The sequence below is a fragment of the Penaeus vannamei genome, chromosome 32 (genome assembly GCF_042767895.1).
Source record: "Penaeus vannamei isolate JL-2024 chromosome 32, ASM4276789v1, whole genome shotgun sequence".
NCBI lineage: Eukaryota > Metazoa > Arthropoda > Malacostraca > Decapoda > Penaeidae > Penaeus > Penaeus vannamei.
The window spans coordinates 20480283-20494856 of NC_091580.1; the positions used below are offsets into that span (position 1 = coordinate 20480283).

Sequence of the window (14574 nt, forward strand, 5' to 3'; positions counted from 1 at the left end):
CATGCAATATGCCTGAGCCCTCCGGCAACAGATCCGGCCCGAAGAATCTGCTACGGTTTAGTGCACAGCTAATTCCCTCGACCCAGGAGACAACCCCCTGCCCCTCGCCCTATTCCCTTCTTTCGATGTTTATTCTCCTCTATTTTCCCTCTGCGCGATTCTTTTTCCCTGGTGTCCACCCTATGTATGTGTATATATGTATGTATACACACACACACACTTCGACACGATTCGTGTGTCCTTTCCCTCCCTCCTTCGCCTCTTCCTTAACACCCTTCCTTCTGTCCAGCATCCGCCCCAAGGTCCATTACCCCTGCAACTACAGACAAAAACTTTTAGAGACAGACTCCTTTTTGGAAAGCCCCTGGTGAAACAATATTGGATGTTTAACAAACGAATACGTAATACCAACATAAGGATACGCACATACATAATAAGCTGTTATATAATTCACCTTTACATTATTTGAACCAAACTAAATATACATGTATTACTAGAACATCTAGCATCATTAGTTGTCATCTTGTATATAACCATTTATATTATTTTACAGAACCAACGTAATTCAGTTTATTCCTAAAGAAAATGGATAATAGACTAAGTATATTACACAGCAATTATACTTTGACTGCATATTGGGATAACAAATATTGTTTGAGTGTTTTTAAAGAAGAATAATGTTGTGCATTCTCTTACCAGAATAAAATTATAAGGTCCATGATACAAAATACTCATTTGTGACTGTTGAGACTTCATGAATGGCACAGCTAAAAGTTTATTATTTCGTATATTATACCGTTGTTTGCTCTGGTAGTGAACATATCATTCCCAAGAGTATTTATACATTTATAAATATACAAGCAGCAGCAATACCTATTTATACTATTACATTTCACTAATTTTAGCTACAGGAAGCCGTCATTTATATGGTCATATTTTTTCAATCCCAAGATAGTTATTACTCGCTTCTGAATTGTGATTATGGGCTTTAGAGTGTTTGAGAGTGTTGCTCCCCATATGGTTACGCCAAGTACGGGTATATCAACGAATTATATAAGCAAGTGAGGCGCTGTGTACCCAATATATGCTTAGTGTCATCAACCCACACGGTCTTCTTAATTTAAATTGAATGTAATTAATACGCGCTTTCCATCGTAACTGAAATTGTAAGTAAATACCAAAAAATTGTGGATTCTTGTCTCTTTAATGAAGTACGACCTTCATTTACTGGCGGCTGAGTGAATGGTAACTGCTTAGTTCTAAGGAAGGTAGATTTTTTCAAGATTTATTCAAGCAAACCCAATTCAATACTTAATTCATTATAAATTAAATTTACCAACTCATGTGAATCACCAGAGGTATAGAGACATATCATCGGCATGAATAATAAAATCTAATTTACTAGCATTGATTATGTCAATGATATACACATTGAAAAGAATAGGGCTCAGAATTGAGCTTTAAAGAACACCATTAAAGTACTTAAAGAAGAAGAGTGGCTGCCAAATGATACATATTGAGTCCTGCTGCTTAGATAAAATGAAAACCATTTGGGAGCTGTTCCTCGAATTCCATAATGACAATCTTATTTTGCAGCAAGATGTTATGACTGATAAATCCTGGAATACCTACAAGAGTGAACTTTCATCAAAGCCTTTGATAATATTTGTTAAGTGAGGAATGGCCGATCCTGTAAATGTATTTTTCATGAAGCCATACTGGGGGCAGTTATTGTTCGATGTTCATTAAAAAAAAACATTTAATTGCTTACCAACAATTTTCTCCAAAATCTTACTAAAAAACATTAGGACTAGGACGAAAGTTGTTGAAAGTAGTTGAAATCGCCCCCCTGCTTTAAGTGGAGGATGTACTCAAACTATTTTTAATTTATCTGGGGATATTCCGGTTTCCATTGAGCTGTTTATAAAATGATTCATAGGTTTCAGTATGGCTTTATTATAAACATGGGGATATTACCATGACTAGGGGCAGAACTTTTCAGTTCTTTCACAACTCTCTAAAAGTTCGGCTTCAGATCCAGTGTACGGTTTCGCTTTTGCCTATCACTGAGGTCCAAGAAATGTCTGAATATCCCCATTGTGATGAGCAACCAGTTCAGCTACATTGCTGCCAATATTATTTAAAATATAGTTGAATTCTGAGGCAATGTGTGCCGGTTCCCTTTTTTTATAACCTAAAATCTTATTTGTCTGATGTTGCTCCTTCCGATTTAGAAAGTTAATATTTAATTCTTGCTTTCATTAAGCTTACTTTCATAATTATATTTGGCATCACGGATAATACGGGTTTGTTAGGCAGGCGACAATTTCTCTGCCATACGTAATTCGAAATTTAGCAAACTTTTTTTTGCATCTGATATCTTTTTAATCAACTGCGTGATATAATGTATGGCTTATGGTTATTTAGATTTATTTTGGACTTTACTGGGAAGAATTTCTCGAAGGAAGGAAGGAAAATAGATAAGATTCTCATAGGTATTTGGATCTGAAACTAATTCCTAATACCTTCGCAATATCTTTTGAAAAATCACTAAAGTATGTTTTTAATAAACTTTGACAGGGCGAGTCTAATTTGAAGACAGTGTAAATGGAAAAATGATCAAAGAAATTGCTGTAGTAATACAATTTTTAGCTGTCCTGCTAGTGCAGTTTGTCCACAAGTGATCTAATAGTGTTGCCGATTTACCTTGAACTCTTGTCGGCTTTGTGGTAACGGAAGGAGAGGTTGACAAGGCTAAATAAAAGTAAAAAGGAGGTGTTAGTATTAACTTGTTGAAAAAGTTTTCCCACATCAACATCACAGGTCAATGAGGTATTCAAGATTTAGCGATAGGGTGAGGCTTCGTGGTTAGAGCCCCAGGTCAGGCCATACAGTACTATGGTAAAGATGTGTCAATGGTTAGGATAAAATGTGTTGCATGTCAAAAGTTGTAGAGAACTGTAGGTTAACATGGCAGTAAAGAGGGAATAGAAAATTGAGTACAAAAGGCCATTCAGGACAGACAAAGCCAGCCTTACTTCAGGATGTGGACATATTACACTTACATTTTAAAATTACATGCTTCATTTGTTATGATTAGTTTGCAGAGATATGATGACCTTTTTGTATTGGTTTCGATCTTAAAGAATTTTTTAAATTTTTGATGCATCTAAATCAAGAGCAGAAATGTACAAGTAACAACCTAAATCTGGTTCAGCAATTCCCTCGTTGTCCAGGACAGGTCTCTAAAAGCTGTTATTGCATCAACTACCAAGATTTGGCACAAGCAGCATTACTGCTTAATATCGGTCTTAAATTGCATCTATAGGGTCCTTCAACTAATTCTCTCCATTCTACCAAAAGATGCAAATGACCCGACAGGTTATAAAAGGAAGCATTAAAAACATGTTAAGGTTAAAATTTATTAAAAGTTAACTTAAAAAGATTTGACAAAAGGCGGGGACCTTGTAGTTTGCACTTTGACGGAGAGCTTCCTCCATGCAGCCACTTGATTTCATCACATTTGTTTCCTGCAAATAAACTTTGAGACATCACTGCAACCGTATGTAATTTACTAATTATGGAATCAGTAGATTGCAAACAATTCGTATGATTCAATACAATTTACCTAATGTTTCAGGCAAGGACAGGAAACGCCAATGTATCACCTCAGGTCTCTCAAGCAAATACTTAGAGGGGAGCGATTGGCAACCATCGCCTGGGGAGATTTAAACAAGCTTACTCTTATAAAAATAGTATCGATAAAACTATATCTACCTTATATATCTTTATACGTATGGCTAGCAATTAGCTTGCATTTTAAACTTTCCAACTTAAAACACTTACATTTCACTTACAAAGAGCACAATGTATCCAATTTGCAGTGACTGAAGGGATACTCATCCGTCTCACCATCGTCTTCAACACACTTTCCAATACCTGGGGAGACTTCACTCCACTTGTAACCCTTAGGGCATTGATAACGCTCTTGTCTCATATTGCCTCCCAACTTGATGCACTCATAGTAATTACACTTGTTAAGATAGTCTGGGTAACGTCCTTCTTGCGTACACACGAACTGGTACTTACATGGATCTTCACATTTTTGAGTCTTCTTATTGTACATCAGGCCTTTGGAACATTGGAAGGCTTTCTGAAGCCATCCATATTTAAGGGCAATGCAAGAGTAGTATTCACTACAGTTGCTGGGGTTAGCAAACTGCCCTGAGACCGAGCATGGTGGTAGACCGCCTATGTTGCGGCATTGTGCTGTACTTTCATCGAATTCCATTCCATCTGGGCATTTGTAACTTTCTGGTATGGACCCAATATCCTCGCAAGAGAAGAACCTCTGGGGGTCATAGTGGTCTACCATGAAATCATTAGCTTTTGTACAAGTGCATTCTACAGGTTCTTCTGGGTAGCAAACTCCCCCTCCAAATTTTTTTCTGGTTGAGCAGAAATTATTCGGGATACAGTGGCGAATGAAGGCTTGCCCTTTCACACACATAACCAGGGTTCTGCAACTGCCGCAGATAAATTTGTCAGGCTGTCCTTCACACAAATGCGAATACTGATGATTAATAGTAGTAACACTGCGTTTAAGCCGGGATTCACACTGTCAAAAAATAGAAGAGTTGTGTTACAAGTGAAATAAATCACACTGTAGCTTGTGTTTCATCATGGAACATGAACTTACTGGCTTAGCAATACAGGTTTTTCTAGCAGCATCAAATGTGTAGCCTCTGCAGTTATCCTTCACAAGGGTATAGCCACCATCTCCACTTGGAGTACAGTCCATGTATGTCCCACACGAGCCAGGGTAAAGGAACCTACCCTCACCAGTGCAAATTAGTCTGAAATCACAGCCAAAGTCATTTAATCTAACAAGCAATGATCTGTATCAAGCCAATGAAACCATGAACGTATCTCACTCACTCATTTGTCGACGCTGCTGTGAATCCCATGGTTATCTGTGGGAGGGAGAAAAACATTAACCTTTCACCTTTCGTCGATGTAGAAAAAAATTGAACCTCGGGTGATGGAAGTTGTTTCCACTTCGTTTCACTTGATATATGCTATAGTGGATTTGTGCCATCCTTCCCTGGACTACCTCACTTTGCTTCAGATTGCTGGTGGTATTAATTCCAAATACGAGAACCTATCCAGTCTACTGGATGGTTAAAATATACTTAAAACCAAAGAACAAGGGAAATTAGTCTAACTATTCATCCAATATAAACTGATTTGCAAACCCTATTTTTAAAAGGATGGAAAAATAAAGTTAACAACATACTATTAAGAGTAAATCTGGTAGTGTCAACAAAATAGATCAAATGGAACGAAGTGAAACAAATCTAATATTTCCACTGAATATTTTTTCAAACTTCCCCTTCATTCCATCTTTTCCGATTATACCCGTTTATGTTTACAGAATTTTCCCTGCAGGATACCCGAATAAATTCATCGAGCACTGAAATTACATTAACAGAAACAATGGGTTTGTTATAGAATGTACCAAAAGCAGACCTTGTCCAACCAACGAACTTTATCACCTCATTTCCAGACTCTCACTTTTTGAGGCCTGTATTGTGGAAGCAGCCTTGTATCTATCAATATTAACTTTTATAAAGTCTAGTGCAAGTTTACGAACAGTACCTCACCGGCATTACCTCGTGCAATCACAGAAAACGGGAACTGATACAAATAGGTGGATAGCTATAATTTTCCTATTACCTCTGTTTAGTGGTATCAAATGGTAGGGTGAAGTGAGAAGTAGCAGGCTTGTGAACATTGTTACGAAGAACATTAATTGCACAAACTAGTAATTTGTAAAAAATAAACAAAGTGCATCTATTTCACAATGTATCAGATTAATCGAATAATAAATTAACTAAATCAATATCTATAGAATATAAATTAATACAAGAAAAAAATATGAAAATGTTTTTAGTGACATTTCTAAACTATTAAGGGCTGAATGGTGAAAAAATAAAAAGACTAGGTGTAATCTTGCCTTTATTTCGAAGAAATGTTATCAAAAGTGACTTTTGCACATATCTAGCAGCACATTTGTAAAATATATTGTTTTGCATTAACATGGTCAGCTTGCCCCAAGATAGATTCACCTATTAGCAAAAAAAAAAAAATAATAAATAAATAAAAAAAAATTGTGTGCGTATATTACACGTCATAAGTGGGATCAATAATGTCCATTTGTATGCAAAAGATAACAGCCTATATCATTTTCAGGTGCCATTACAGGAGTTGTTTGCATGTATTATACAAGTGGATGGTAGGACCACTTCTCTAAAGCGTTTGAATAAAAAAAAATCTAGGTATAGCAATAATGAATGTTAAAATATAAGATTTAGGGGTTTCAAGTCTTAAATACCACATTTTTACTTGGACACCACGTCTCCCCATTGTGCAAGTATTCTTTACAGCCATGTGCATGGACAACCATCAATATGTAATTATTTCAATATGTAATCATTTGTGAGACTTCACCCAGCAAACCGAGTGAAATAGGTCAGCCAATCTCTTTTTACACTGATGTATGGGCGTCTCTCAATGTGGATGGGGTATTTTGAGTTTAGAAAAAGGTCAGTGTTAGAAAGCTTTCCAGGGAATGGCCTTGAGAATCGGTGATATACCAAAGACTGAGAAAAGGGGATTGAAGTTGAAAGTTGAGAAAGTGTTGGAAAGGGGAAAAGTATATTGAAACAACTGTAATACAAATGTAATAGTGTATGGTGTTCTTTGATGGATAAATATAGAGGAGATAGACGACAGGATACAAAATGATAATTTGGAATTGGAGGATGTGTTAAGAAAAGTTGCTTGGAGACAGATGATAGGTTGTAAGAAGATACGAGATGAAGATCAGGTTCAAATACTGAAGCATCTAAAGTTCAACAGAAGAGCCATTGTGGATCAATCAATGGGTGATTACTAGAAACAGTAGGAGAGTGGGTATCTGAGGGTTGAGGTAGAGATCAGTAGGTGAAGTAGTATCCGGGGGTTCGTCAGGAAGGTGGGATCTAGGGAAGACCATTGTGACAAAAGGGATTCACAAGTGTATTCATGAGGGAATGGGAGGGGTTGGGAAGGATGTGGTTTTGGTTTGGGTGGTGGCGAGGATGAGGTATGTTGGGGAACAGAGGGAAGCAGGGGATGAGGAATACCAGGATGGATGCATGTCGGCAGTCACTGATTGTAGGTGGAGTGAAGGTAGGAATTAGAGGCTGGTTGACAGATGAGCATTTTCCTAGGTCATGCTTTGGAAGTTTTGGATGTCAAGGGTTTCTGGAGGGGAGTTGGGCAGGGAGGTTTAAGGAAATAGAGGATGTGTATGTGACAGATAAAGATGGGATGTAGTGGTCAATCGGAATTTAGAATGGAAAATGGATTTGATTGGGAGATAGGGTGGGGAAAATACAAGAGTAGGAAGAAGAGGTACTGTTGAAGATAGATGGACAGTTTAGGTAGAGGGTAGAAGAGTAGGGCATGAATAGTATTGGAGTAAAGACAAACCTTGATAGTGTGCCTCTCTGGCTTCTCAAAGTTTCTAAAAACTGTAGACCGAGTAACCTATAAAATACATTATGTGAGCCACCACAATTGGTACATACATGCAAATGTGCAGGGCAATTTGAATGGTCATAACCAGGTTGGGCACAGGCCATAGAGCCAGTGTTTTGAAGGAAGGCAAAAATGCTAACCTTAATGAGGTCAATATGGTCCGACATGGTTAAGATCCTCCACTGATATAGACCTTATGGGGAAGGTCATGTCTACAGAAGGTAATCTTGGCAATATTAATATTAATTAAATATTATAATTACTGCAGCCTCTGGAAGGAATAGTGTAGCACTGTACTGATACGGCATCATAGTACGGCAATTAAGCAAGTCTTCAGTGATCAATCCTTGTTATAGACAAGTATTAAGGGGCTGAGTATGAATAGATTTGCCCGCAAGGTCAACCAGGGTAGATATTGCATAGGCTTGTGACTTTGATGTAACTAACAAGGCGTGAGCGACCAGGACGGCTGCAGGAGACTACCTACTTATTTTCAAAGACATTGTTGGAAAAATAAGACCTTTTCATAGTATGGGGTTGGGGGAATCTCAATCTGCTGGGTCAAAGTATTCAAAAGGGTTGTAGAGGTGGGAATTGTAGAAGGATGAAGACAGGAAGAGGTGGTGTGGAATGATAGTGCTGTGATGGGGAGGGCAATAAGGAAGTAGAAAATGGAGACAATTGTGCAGCAAATGGGGTCAAGATATTAGATTTGAGGGAAGGGCATCTTTTGAAGGTTGAGTTAAATGGCTAGATGGTTCAGGATGGGTTAAGTGACAGCAGGTATCAGTGAGGGGTCGTAGCAAAGGTCTGAGTCATGGTCAAAGTGGTGTCTGAGGTCAGTAAACCAGAGCCATTTGATTTAGGAAGTTAAGAAAGGCAAGACAATACCTTTAACAAGGGTACAAAACCGTCATTACTGGCTATGGGAAGTCTAAAATATGTGAGGAAGATAAATGGTTCACCCCTCAGTATCCCCATTTACTGAACCAAGTGAGTCACCCTGTTATTGCATCTTGAATGTAATTTTTTCACAAGGTTACACAATTCATCTAAAACAAAACTGCTTTCAATTCCAAAATACTGATAAAATAGTCCTCTACAATTAAAAAACCCAAAGTGTCACAGGTTTTGTCCAACCCCAGGCTGTTCTCGTACAGAAGCCTGACATTATGAATAGCAATATCACCTTTTCCTCTGTGGCCGAGTATCCTAGAGAGCAATAAGCTGACAAATTACCACATTGTCAGGTGGAGAATAAACTGAACTTGTAGTCAGATATGGGATTTTGATTTTCACTTTGCATCCACCATACTCCAAAAGTTGAAACCAATGTGCCTGACATCAAAGGTTATATAGCAGCATGTAAAACTACTGTGACAAAAACGGTAAAAATGAATGATTAGCATAAAATCTTAGATGTTAAGGTTATATAGTTTTAAAAGAAAAGTATAACTAATGGTAAAGATGCGCCAAAATTCTAAAAACTAAAGGAATCCAACCCACCTTTCGGCTAAATATACAGGATTTCACACCTTCCAAACCCCCAAAATGACGCACAACCCAACCTAACCTAGCAATTTATGGTGCTGTGACTAGGCGTGCCCTTCGGCCTAGACTAGTTTGGTCTGCGTTCCCCGAGCAAAAATTAGGTCTTCAAAATCTGTCCGTGCAAATGTAGTTCTCGGGTACCTTTCCCCGCACGCTTATTTTTTAAAAAATCTTTTGCGCACAAGATTCTTTTGACCTTCACGCGCACCTTTTTCAGGACCTCAGCAGATCAGTTCTGCACGTATAATCAACCTGTTTGTTCCTTTGTTTATTTTTTGCTTGGTGCTTTAGAACATTACTTGTTAAAACAGGTTGCAAATTACGATGTTTTATGCCAGGTATATAGATTGGCATCGAGTTGGCTGTTTTGAATGGCCTACAGAGAGAATTTAAAATTATGAAAATGAAAGTGAATGACAGTGCCAATCACGGATGCATACAATTCTACAGTGCCAGGGATCTCCTGCAAAACACTACATGATTTCCACAAAGAGTCCTAATACAATATTGATAACCCGTTACAAAATTTAACCTATCTTCATGATAGGTAGTCAAAAAAAGTCAAATTTCCGCGCAAATAGACGGAATTAGGTTTTCCGCGCATGAAAAAATACTCTAGTCTGGCCCGAGGGGAGGGTTGATGTGTGCATTGTGATATTTCTTCTTTGCTGCCACTGCATAGTCTTAATAACCAAGAATCGACACAACACCGGAAACAAGACATTTCTCGCCAGCACTTCTGTCACCGAATGGCCGGGAATCCACTTGTCAAACCTGGCGCCCGGAAACGCGCAGATGCGCATGCGCAAGTTCTTCAGACTAATTCCCGTAAATCTAAATCACTATAATTCTTAAAAAACGTAAATGAGGTATAACATTTACAAAGGCCTTTGAAAGCACAAGTGTAGAACAGCAGACACTAGTATGCCAAATCTTGTTTTGACAAAGGTCTTAATATATGAACTAGAGAGCACAGGAACGGGTTAAGTCGTCATAATTTTGTTTACACTGGCGATGTCAACAGGGCGAAGAAATTAGAAAAGATGGGTCGATCCACTCTTCTGTCATGTATCTGCATTAATTTCGATTTGCGCACTTTATGCCAAAGATGAAAAGGGTCTTAATTTACGTCAAGGTAATCATTACACACTTTTACTGTATCTGTTATATGCGGAAAACTTACCTAAATAAGAACAAATCAAAACTGCGCAAACCTTGGGGGGGGGAAATCGGCCCATGAAACTACCGACGTAACCATCTGAAATTAGATGGACTTGAGCGCCAAAATTCAAAAACTATGAACAAAACCCACCTCTCGGCAAAAGGTATTTATTGCAGAGTGAGACGCACCCTAAGACTTCAGTAATAATTACAGTTTAACATATGAACCCACCAAGAGCTCCAAATGGCGAAAAAAAATTAAAATCAATGCAATCCAAACGGTAGAAGCGAACGAAAGTTTGACGGTTACATATCAAGGCATTTGGTCTATCACTTTATCAGAGTTGGAGAGAATGTGTCCTGGGGGGTGTTGGGGGCAGAGACCCCCCCATCAACCCTTACCTCGGGTAATGCCTAACGCCTAGTCAAGGCAAGTCAAGGTAATTTGTATTGATACATTAGGTTGGTTTATTGGTATATAGGTTTTTTTGGAGGGTCTGGAAAGTGAATTCCTTTAGAGTTTTGCTGAAAGGTGCGGAGTTTGATTTCTGGCGCGTCAGTCCGTATAATTTCAAAGATGGCGGTTAAACTGGCCGATTTTAAGCGTTTTTTGTGCTAGTTTCACGCATTTGTAATGTTTATTCGGTAATTTTCTACACATTCGCCTCTCCGATATCGACGATTTTCGTATCGTTGGATTCCTCACTGTCCACATTGCAAATATATAGTTTTTACTGCGCGGAAACCCCCCCGTTAGCGACAAACTTGGCTCTGATAGCAAGGGAGGGCATGGAAGGTTCCAGGAAAAATGCAGGGTTAAATAACACTAATGATATAACCAACTGAAAATAACCATGGTTATTCACATGACTTTCTATTGCAGGGGGCTGTGCACCCTGCAACCCCCCTGGGGGGGCTTCCGCCCCCCAGCCCCCGATAAAACAAAACCTCCACCCCGTATTCCCGGCAGGCTAAAGCGTTACAAATTTATCGTCGATCTCGGAGCGGCTGACGTATTACAGTTACCTCGTAACATTCCCACTGAATCAGCATACTAACCTTGACATAGTCAGCATTGTATACAGAGACGATTGTAGTATAATCACGATGAACGGGGTATACCATAAACAGAAGAGCGCCTCTCTCGATGTTACACCGATGGCCTCAAGGTCGAGTTTCCCGTCCCCTGGAACCACGATTTCCGAATTCCTAACCGAAATAACCGCCGCGTTTAGTACTTCGCCATAGCCACCGCGATGACCGAGTGTGGAGGTGCTCCTACTAGGTTATGGTAGGGTAAGTTATCGGCTCCGCATCTAGTTCATGTACGCACTATCCTGCAGTGAATATGTGGTGGATATTTTGTTTCCTCGGCAGGGGTTGGGGGTCGCAGGGGGCACAGCCCCCTGCAATGAGAAGTCATGTGAATAACCATGGATATTTTCACCGAGTTATATTAATAGAGTAAATTACTATATTACGTCCGCTGCTCCGACATCGTCGCCCCCGATATAGGGCCAAAGTTTGCCGCTAACAAGGGGTTTCCGCGCAATAAAACCTACATATTTGGATTGAGCAGAGAGGAATCCAACGATACCAAAACTGTCGATATTGGAGAGGCGAAGGTAATATAGAAAATTACCGTTTATTCTTATTAAAGCCTGTTTTACCCCATAATTTCCCTGATATACTACATTCCCTCCCCTGCTAATGGGACTACCAAATCAATATCGTAGATAGAGAAATGGTACTCCATCTCCTAAACAATTCATTTGCATTAGAAAAAACGCCGAAAAACGATGAAATCATTGGATTTCCTACAGAAAAACTTTAGACATTCACTGGGAAAGGAGTCGCTCTCTAACAAATACCAATGATAAACCAAATACCTTTATATCTGCACCCATCAAACTTACATTCGCTTTCTTCTACATCTGGAATGCCTAGATTTTATCAACTTTTTTTGCATTTAGAGCTCTTAGTGGCCTAGATATTAACCTGGGATCGTTACTGAAGTCTATTTTATCTTGGCACTATTGTCTAGAAAACCCCAGAATCAACATCAAACACTTCATACCGCCGTTCCATCTCGAAATACGCGGGCAGGCCAGGTGTCAACCTGGCGGCAGTCAAAAGGAAGTGTGAAATGCAGAATGCGCACGAATCTAAGTATGGCTATAAATCAAAGTTATCACGTTAATGAAGTCCAAGGACATTAATAAAACACTAATAACATGAATTTGTAATAAACACTCATAAGTAGCCAAATATTGTTTTGACATACGCATGATACTGCTACTACTAACGGCATCGTATTAAGGAGTTATGTGATCAGTTTTTCTTCGCAAGGTAAACAAGCTGATCGACTTGGAATTTGAAAGGCGAGCGCGCGTTATATTTTCGCTCATTTAACGGCGACTATAGCGCCGCTGCAGCTTAAGGTTCTACCCTGCTATTTCTTCCGCTCTATTAGATGGTGCCCATATATCTACGCACGTCATGTCTAAACCCAATTTAAGTTGCCGTGACTAGACGTGCACTTTAGGCACTGCCCAAGAGTAAGGTTGATGGGGGGCTCCAACCCCCAGCACCCCCGGGACATTCTCTTCACCTCGGTATATATAGCAAGACAGAGCTGCATTCACACCATATAATAGAATGAATACCCTTATATCTGGAAAACGTCAAGTCGTTCCTTCTTTCTGCCCGCTGAATTGTTTATTTTAACTTCAACTTCTTTCGGCATTTGGAGATCATGATGGGCCCAGATATTAAACTGGGATGGTTACTAAAGTCTAATTATTCTTCGTTACCACTGTACAAGTCTTAAAAATAACCCAGAATCAACAACACTGGAAACGCAACATATCTCACTGGTATTTTGTCACTATGGCCGGCTTCGAACTATCAAACATTAGCTTCCTGCGCATTACCATAATCGAGATTGAGAAGTACAATAAAACCCCCACAAAATAAAATTCATAATTACCACGATTAATAAAATCTCCGCCTTCATCTTTGATATTCACATTAAAATCAACACTGCTAAAACCACAAAAACGAAAAATAACTGCCGTCCTGGGCTTTACGAACAACGAATATTGAAAAATAAATCTATCTCAACTTAACCTGAAGATTTTCGTTCGCCCGCCATCTAGGGATAGTTGGCTGTCGTAGAAAACGGGAAAAGCTTTCCTAGCTTCTCGTTTTGGTAGTTTTTACTCTTATTATCATTACTATTATTATAGTTGCTAAAATTATTATGTGTTATATTTCCATTATCTTTATTAATGATATAATGATAAAGGTATTATTGTTATAACTGTGTCAATTATTTGGTTGATGATGATGCTAGTTTTATTGTTATTGCTATAACTGTTATTACTATCACTATCATTAAGTATTCTAGTATTATCGTCATTTATCTTAGACTGATCAATAAGGATTATTGTTACTATCAGTGTTATCACTAGCATCATAACCATCGTCACTATCATTATTATTGAGTTTGTCTGTTGTTACTTTTGTTATTATTATTGTTATCATTATCTTTCCCACACTCTTTATTATCCCCATTGTCATAACATTATAACAAAGATACATACATACATATATATATATATATATATATATATATATATATATATATATATATATATATATATATATATATATATATATATATATATATATACACACAAATAAATACAAATTTACATATACATATATATACACATGTACAAACGCACACACACACACACACACACACACACACACACACACACACACACACACACACACACACACACACATATATATATATATATATATATATATATATATATATGTATATATATATGCATATATACATATGTGTGTATGTTTGTGTACATATATATATATATATATATATATATATATATATATATATATATGAATATGTATACAGATGTGCACGTATGTGTGCATATATATATATATATATATATATATATATATATATATATATATATATATATATATATATACACATATTCATGTATATATGAATAGGTTCATATGTACACGCATGTGTGTGTGTGTATATATATATATATATATATATATATATATATATATATATATATATATATATATATGTTAAACAGGGATCAGTATATACGATAAGCCCCATTTCTAATAAATGTACGTTACTTTGTATTGTCAATTTCATTCAAACCAACGCATGTGTTGATTCACATAATATTCGCGTCTCCTGTGGTTCCATGTTGTCGTGTC

General features: G+C 37.9%; 1 protein-coding gene across 7 annotated transcripts; it reads right to left on the minus strand.

The window, feature by feature from the left end:
* Positions 1-3408: 3408 nt before the first annotated feature.
* Positions 3409-13382, minus strand: LOC113814582 (uncharacterized). 7 transcript variants are annotated; one of them, XM_070144776.1, is made up of 6 exons: positions 13286-13382; positions 4939-4973; positions 4700-4856; positions 3858-4618; positions 3629-3718; positions 3409-3530 (listed from the first exon to the last, which is right to left on the minus strand). In XM_070144776.1, the coding sequence occupies exons 1-5, from the start codon at positions 13310-13312 to the stop codon at positions 3691-3693; spliced, it is 1008 nt and encodes a 335-aa protein (XP_070000877.1). In that variant the 5' UTR covers positions 13313-13382; the 3' UTR covers positions 3409-3530; positions 3629-3690. The 7 variants fall into 7 exon arrangements, with proteins under 7 accessions (XP_070000877.1, XP_070000879.1, XP_070000878.1 ...); XM_070144778.1 differs by having other exon boundaries at positions 3409-3541; XM_070144777.1 differs by having other exon boundaries at positions 3409-3554.
* Between the last annotated feature and the right edge of the window lie 1192 nt (positions 13383-14574).